The sequence below is a fragment of the Choloepus didactylus genome, chromosome 15 (assembly GCF_015220235.1).
Source record: "Choloepus didactylus isolate mChoDid1 chromosome 15, mChoDid1.pri, whole genome shotgun sequence".
Lineage (NCBI taxonomy): Eukaryota > Metazoa > Chordata > Mammalia > Pilosa > Megalonychidae > Choloepus > Choloepus didactylus.
The window spans coordinates 12,964,780-12,972,618 of record NC_051321.1 but is presented as its reverse complement, the minus strand read 5'-3'; the positions used below and the strand labels follow the sequence as shown (position 1 = coordinate 12,972,618).

Genomic DNA, 7,839 nt, shown 5'->3' with positions numbered 1-7,839 from the left:
AGATGGACGTGAACTGCCCCCTGCTCTCAGTACTCTTAGCCACTGAGCTCATCTGAGTCACGCAAAGGGCAGTGTGCCCAAGGTGGTCACCAGGCAGAGACCGTTCCAGCCCACTGACTCTGGAAGCAATTGGTCATCATCCTTGGCCACTGAGCATCCATCACTTGTAATAAGAACCTTGCCATCTGGTTGGTATTGGGACCTCGAGATCTTAGTGGAGTGGAGAAAACCTTTTCACAAGGCTGGTGTCATTGACTCCCAAGAAAAAAAAAACTACAGGAGCAGATGTCTTTATTTTTTTTTTTTTTTTTTTTTTTTTTTTTTTTTTTTATGTTTTTAACACTGTCATGGCTTTATTCAAAACACAGTTGCACAAAAGTATTAACTTCAAAATTTTTTAAAGAGAGATTCTTTAGGAACTTAACACACTATATACATACTGCCATACAAAGAGCATTAAAATATGACCAAAAACCTCTACAAAATATAAAACCCACCCTTACTTATTTGCATGAAAATACCACCCACAAAGCTAAATAAGTTTTAAAAGTTATCTGGAGGCTGGTGTTTTCAAACCAAAGAACTCTATTTTTGATTGCACAATAAGATGATTGATAAGAAAGTCAATATATATATTTACTTTTTAAAATAAGTATTTTATAGTCTGGCATACTATCCGATGAAAATTTTTATGGACTAAAATGGGGCATTTCAATTATTAAAAAGGAGTAAAATGTTAAATCTCAATCCCTCCACCAAACTTATGCCAAGAATTTTATTTCAGTCAGTTGTGCAAATTTTTTAGTTTCTCCACAAATAACTTTGTGATTTTTTACTTTAAAACCCCAAAGTATTACATTTTAAAATAAAAAAATAAAAAGTAGAACTATACTCAGTAATTTAAATGTGTCCCAGTATTTAAACATAACTTCAAATTAATCTGCTGACACCAACTTAAAAAATATTTACAAATATTCAAAACAAAGGGAAAAAAAATTTTAGATAGCTGAGTGGAGCCTCCATGACAAAAAAGGAGATGTATTTGTCTACTCATTATAATTTATTTACTAGCCATACAAAGAACACATACATGCACACTCACACTTATCCCAAATACTTTTATATTTTTACTGGACATCCATTTGGAAAACAAATCTTAATTTTAATATCAATTTAGTTTCAAATAATTTTCCAACTGCCTTAATATATTCCAATTAAATGCTGTAATATCTGATAACGCTTTATATGAAAAATAATTGAAAATTAAAAATACTTTGCAAAGTAGTATCCAAATCATTTGGGAAGCCAATTTAAAAATATTGACTTGTATGTCTCATTAATTATCAAGAAGGCAATTGTTCTGACTAATGACACTTCTTCCAAAAGCCTCCCCTGCTTCTTTTTCTCCATCCTACCAATAACAGTCTATACCTGTTGTCAACAAATAAAGATTTACATTTAAGCAGAACCCGTTGCATAAAACTGTATGGATAGTAATATTTGTATCAGAGAAAATACTCAATTTCTTTCATTTGGTCATTTAAAACTAAGAGATCTGAAAAAGTGGTTCTGATATACGACTGAAGGTTTTCCTGGTATCCACAAGGTTTCCAACCTTTTTTTTTTTTTTTTTGAGATGGAGGGAAGTGAAACAAGAAAGGTAGGTGATCATAAAGGAATTGCTGAGAGGAAGAGGAATGCACACCTGAAAACAAAACAAAACAAAATAAAACCCTGGCATGTCATGATCTGCAGCTTGAAGAAAAAAAGGTTCACCTACATATCTCTGAACTTAGTATAGGCAATTTTTCCTTCAAAAATAAAATCTTATCAGTCACCAGGCTTAACAGAGGTTTCAGAAGCCTCCACAAAATCCATGAACTGTATTGCTAAATAGAACCTTTACAATTCTGCTTCTACTTTCCAAGTTACACATGTGACAAAAAGTACCCAAATATTCTTAGCCAAAAAAAAAAAAATCATTGTCTTTGAACTAAAGGTTTCTGGGTCACCTCTGAAAAAAAACCAACTTATCATTCAAGAGACTATTGCCATTCCATATTATAGCCTACTGTGATTTCAATTAGTTTATAAATAACTTTAAAACCTTATGAATGAAATGCACCATACTAAACCTGTGTAAAACCTATCATGTTTTAATTATGGGCTAAAAATGGCTAATACAGTGAACTTGAATTAGAAAAATTAAGATTCCAAATAATTGCTAGGGAATTTCACAATGGGGGTCAATGAAAATTTTTCTCTACATACAACATGTTCATAAACAGACTAATAAATCTTATTTGGAATGATAAAAAGGCAAAAATAGTAAAACCACACTTTTCCTATAAAAAGTTACATGTTATCTTCAGGGATAGCTATCGTACATGAAGAAAGAAAGAAGACGTGATCGCTCTACTGCAAATCCAGGAACATTAGGGAACCTAGTCTTAAAATGATCTAGTCATCTTCCTCTCCATCATCTTCAGCATCTCGTTTCCTCTTCTCCCCTCGAAGACCTTCCTCTTCCTCCTCCTCTTCTCCTTCTTCAACATAGTCATCATCATCTTCTTCATCCTGAATTTCTTCTTTCATTAAGTATGAGAGGCCCACTTCTTCTCCCTCTCCCAATTCTGAGCCAGCTTCATCTTCATCCTCATCTTCCTCCTCCTCATCTTCCTCCTCCTCTTCTTCATATCCTTCAGGTGGACCAGCTTCATCTTCCTCTTCATCTTCATCATCTTCATCTCCATCCTCATCATCCTCCTCTTCAGAGTCTGGTGCTTCATTATCCTCCTGATCAAATCCATCTAAGTATGTGATTTGCTGCAGTAGTTCAAATATACTTTCTCTATAATCTTCCAGATTTGTGATCTCACAGTTAAACAAGTCGAGACTTTTCAAATTTTTAAGATTTTGCAGAGCTTCTACTGTGCTGAGATCTTTGATTTTGTTTCCACTCAGATTGAGGTAGGTTAGATTTGGACATTTCTCTGCCAGGACTTCCAAGCCTCCAGAGATTATATTGTCACTAAGTTCCAACTTTCGCAGTTTATTTAAGCTGGGAAGCCGGGCCAGTGAACTTAGTTCCACATTAGCCATACTCAGAAACTCTAATTCTTTAAAAGTATCATTCAGACCCTCAATTTCCCCATTGACACAGTGGCAATTATCGAGGACTAACTCTGTTACCTCTTCCGGAGCTCTGTTCCTTAACTCCAGGTTAATCCTCTTCTTCATCTCCATGTCCTCCTCCTCCTCTTCTGCCACTACTCTCCTCCCTTCCCTTTTCCTGTGTTTCCCCACTACCCCCAACCCTAAAATTTAAAAAGCTGTGGAAATGAGTGAAAAGAAACGCAAATAGAAAGCCCACCACCAACAGATAGGTGTGGGGAAGAAATAGAATAGCAAATGGAGTCCAAGGAGTTGGAACTCTAACTCGGCTGCCCCCACCTCCTTGTCCACACACTCGCGCACGCACACACACACACGCACGCACACACACACACACATACACACACACACCCGCAGTTCCTTCCCCTTCAATGGCTGCTCAGAAACTGGAGCAGATGTCTTTAAAGTTTAGAATACCTAAAGAAACAGAAGGCATGCTGGTTCCCCTCTATCCTGGATAACTGTTTTTATTCTTCAGCATCCAGGCTAGCTGGTCTTCAGGATGTCTGTCCACCTGGCACAGAGGTATATTTATTCAGTCAGCCGTGACAGCTGTGGTGGACATGTGTGTTATTATGTGACAAGGAGAAAGGGGGCATCCTGCCTTGCATGACTCTCAATGACAGGGACAGTCCTGCCTGAGATTCCAGAAGCTGGGCCCAGATCCAGCCAATCTGATGCTCCCACTCAGGGTACTGAATCCTGAGTGACCAACCAATGAAGAGACACTGAGAGTGTCTCATAGCCAAGGTGGCACAGGAGGGCACAGGTGGAGGTCCCAGGACAGTGCCTTAACTTGATTGTCCTTTGGATGTAACTATGCTGTATTTGCTGCTTGGCCCTCGTTTGTTCTTGCCTGCTTTTATTTTCCTAGTGTGTTGCTTTGTCTTTTCTATCCATTCTGTGAAATTCATCCAAAGAATTGCTTGTCTAGGTCGGTTAGCTAGATGTGGTTCTTCACAATTGAGACTACTGATGGAGCAGCTCATCTTCTTTACCCCTGAATTCTTTCTCCTCTCATCTGACAGTGAGTTTTCTTTTGGTGCACCTACCGGGGGCCCCAAGGGTGGCTCCACCCTCTCTTTGTCTCCTGTACATCATCTTAGGTAGGTGAAACCACAACATTTTCGCAGGATTTTATGAATCACCCAGTGAAGACCGAGTCCCTGGCCCTCCTTGGACAGCTGTTCAACCTCAGGCCTTTGTGCTTTTGCACTGCTGCTCCCTCTTCCTAGAAATACATTGCTCACGAGGGCGGATTTTCAAGTCGGAGTCTCTGGAATCCACTCCAGGCTCTGCTATTTACTTCAGTGTGATTTTGGGTCCAATTTTTGATTTCTTTATGCCTCAAGTTCCTCGCCTGAAAAATGGGCATAACAACATATAGCTCACAAAGTTGTAATAGGGATTGAATTCAGTAAAATCTGCAGAGAGCCTCAGACAGTGGCTGGCCCATAGTAAGAGCTCAATAACAAGAGCTGATATTCTGATTGCTTTGCCGATGTGTAATCAGAGTTAATTGAGGTGATGGATGTAATATGTTCAGTGTGGCTCCTGGTCCAAGGTAGGTACTGAGTTGCAGTTAGTTACTATTAGCATTCTCCTGTGTTGAACACTCTCTCCTTCTTCAGATCTGGTCTGGGACACCCATGTGCAAAGTACCCTAACTTCACTTGCTGTTAGTTGACTTAGCTCAGAGGAGCAAGTGGGAGGGAGAGTGAAGAGGTGCTGGCTTGAGTTAGAAAGTCAGGTAGAGAGGAAATGGAGCCTGCCCCTCAACCTGGGCTCCTTTGAGCTGAAGGCATTTCTCTTTGGGCAGCCCTTTGATTCCAGTTGGATTGAGAAAATGAATAGCAGGTACTTGTTGAGGTCTGTTATTGTAGGCGCAAACCGCAGTCCTCTGTGAGTGAACCTGGTTTTCTGGATTATGCGTTTGTTTCTTTGATTCCTTCATGATCATTTTCCTTTTTTTTCTTTTTTTTTTTTTTTTTTTTTCTGTCTCTGCTTTGGTTTTAGTACAGTTTTGGTTGGAAAATTCCAGCCTGTGTGGGAGGAAATGAAGGGAAGTTATGTTTTGAAGGAAAAAGAGAGCAGCACATTTTAAGGGCAGTCCAGGGTGGCCTCAGGAGGGCAAAGGTGAGGGGTCCCTGGGGAACACAGAGCTGAGAGCTGCCTAGCAACCATCCATCCTCATTCTTCATGCCTGTCCCCATCCAATCTGCTCTCCCTACCCCACGGCCCTCCCTCCACCATTCTCCAAGTTTTCCCTTGACTGGGGAAGGATCTGGCTGGAAGTGGCTGCATTGAAAGAATCATCTCTAAATTCTAGAAAGCTTCAGCGTGAAGAATGTGGATCTTCTAGGTTCATAGAAGGCTGTGGCAGGAAGAGTTTGGGCATGCAGCCTCTTATTTTGAACAAGGTGATTCTGTCCACAACCCTACCTGGATACCTTCTGAGCTGCAGAATTGGCATACCTCTTCCTGACTTAGAATTCCCATCCACAACCTCAAATAACACTTTTTAAAAAAATATTCTTTATCAAATGCTATTGTGCCAACAATGATGATAATGGTAATACCAGCCACAGACATATTTTGTGCATCTGTTATTTTCCAGGCACAATTAGCACTCTGTATGCATTTTCTCATTTCATCCAGGCAACAGCCTATATAATACAGCATATTATTCCCATTTTGCAGATAAAGACATTGAGATTGAGAGAGATAAGGTGACTTGCCTAAGGCCACACAAATGGTACACTGTAGAGCCAGGACTTGTTCCCAGGTAAGTTCTTAAAAATCTAACTCATAAAAGGAATTGAAAAAATTTTGACTATAATGTTAACTATATTTGGTTATTTTTCTAGACCAGTTTCTGAAACTTGGAGGGTTTGTTAAACCCAGATTGTTGAGCCCTGTCGCAGAGTTTCTGATTCAGAAGGCCTGAGCTGGGCCTGATAATTTGGATTTCTGACAAGTTCCCAGATGATACAATGCTGCTGGCCCAGGGATCACACTTTGGGAATCACCAACCTAAACCAAGATTAATTAATGATTGTATATTCATTGGAAATATCCAATCGTAAAGACTCTGTTAATTTAGACCCAATTTATAAGGATTTTCTGATCTACATGAGTTGGGCTAAGATCTCAGTTTGCACTTGAAAAGAAAAGGTCTCTTCAAAGTAAATCAACAGTACATATGGTTATCAAGGAGATGTTTAAACTAAGAGAAAACAAACTACCCTCTGGCACACATAACTATGTTAAATACAAAGTAATAATTTATCAGCATGTTGTTTCCCTAAGAGGAACCATAAATTCTGCACTGTTGTGGCATTAAATAACATTGACCCCCAAACAAGAGAGTTCCTCTTTCTACAATTCTCTTTCAGTTCCGATTATGACAATGAGAAAGCTTCAGTTTTGTGCTATTGCCTTAACACTGCTCAAAACCCTCCGTAATCTCCTCTTTCAACACCAAGAGAGTAAATCTCAGGACTGGTAAGGATGGGCAGTGGTAACCAGAATTTAATACATTGTTTTTATTGATATACTTTGTTTCCCCATTAACTTATACATAACAACAAATAGATAGCTTCACGCCAGTTATGAAGACAGACTGCCTGGGCTTGAATCAGCTCTGCCATTTACCAGCTGTGTGTCTTTGGACAAAGTACCAAACCTCTCTGTGCTACAGTGCTTCATTTTGAAATGAGGGTAAAAATAGTCTCTGCTTCCAGCACAGTCATAAGGATTAAATGAGCTAATATCTATAAAGCATTTAGATGAGTGTCTGGAACATAGAAAGTGCTATGTATGGTTTGTAAATAAAGAAATACATTAGTAAATAATTCTTTGAAATATAAACAATATTGTCTAAAGTACCTAAAGAGCAGGGAGGGTGTACTGGTGACCTCAGGCCGTCCCTGCCCCTCCAGCCCATGTCAGACATTGCAAATCCATGAAGGCACAAGGAGCTTTCCTGCTGAGCCTTGATTCAACTTTCCACTTGCCACAGCCTTGGAGACATCCACAAACAATGGTTGAGAGCTAGCACTCCGGGCAAAGACTCATTTGCCGGCCCTGGTCTGGGCACTCCGGTGAACAAAGGAGCAGGGGCTCTCGTTGAGTGAAGTGTGACAGCAGCAGCTCTGGCCTGGGTGACCCGTGCAGTGGTGGGGCGGTGAGAGAAGCTGAAGGCGGGAAGTTAAAGCTCCAGTGCCAGGCCTGTGCTGCTCTTCTTTCCTCATCCTCTCGGCTAGGTCCTTGAGGGGAACAGTGATCTGCTGTCCCCATCAGCACCAACCGATTGGATTGGGTAGGATATCGGACATGGGGTCATGAAGCAGATGGGATGGGGCACCTGGGGCGGGGGCCATTGGGTCGGACAGGCCTGGGGTCCATGACTCTGCTCCTTACCAGCCATCTTTTGCTATAAGGTCACTGTGACCAAAAACGAACCAACTCCCTCTTACCCACCATCTTGCCTCAGTCAGACCTTTCCTTAGTTCTTGGCTTTCTTTAGAACATTTTAAAAAACAGATCTAAGGCCTGCATTCCCAGAGATTCTGAGTCAGTAGGAAAGCTGCAAATGCAGATTTAACAAGCATGTTAGGTGACTCGGATGCAGAAAGTTCATGGACCACACTTTCAGAAACCCAG

At 40.5% G+C, this 7,839-nt stretch overlaps 1 protein-coding gene across 2 annotated transcripts; it reads right to left on the bottom strand.

Annotated features, from left to right (window-relative positions):
• Window positions 1–1,572: 1,572 nt before the first annotated feature.
• LOC119510614 (acidic leucine-rich nuclear phosphoprotein 32 family member E-like) lies at window positions 1,573–3,364 on the bottom strand. 2 transcript variants are annotated; one of them, XM_037805030.1, is made up of 2 exons: window positions 2,921–3,364; window positions 2,595–2,754 (listed from the first exon to the last, which is right to left on the bottom strand). In XM_037805030.1, exons 1-2 carry the CDS (start codon window positions 3,244–3,246, stop codon window positions 2,595–2,597), a joined length of 486 nt encoding a protein of 161 aa, XP_037660958.1. In that variant the 5' UTR covers window positions 3,247–3,364. The 2 variants fall into 2 exon arrangements, with proteins under 2 accessions (XP_037660957.1, XP_037660958.1); XM_037805029.1 differs by having other exon boundaries at window positions 1,573–3,364.
• Between the last annotated feature and the right edge of the window lie 4,475 nt (window positions 3,365–7,839).

What these genes read in the sequence shown, in the direction of transcription:
- LOC119510614 (XM_037805029.1), bottom strand. Translation starts at nt 3,246, where the DNA reads ATGGAGATGAAGAAGAGGATTAACCTGGAGTTAAGGAACAGAGCTCCG.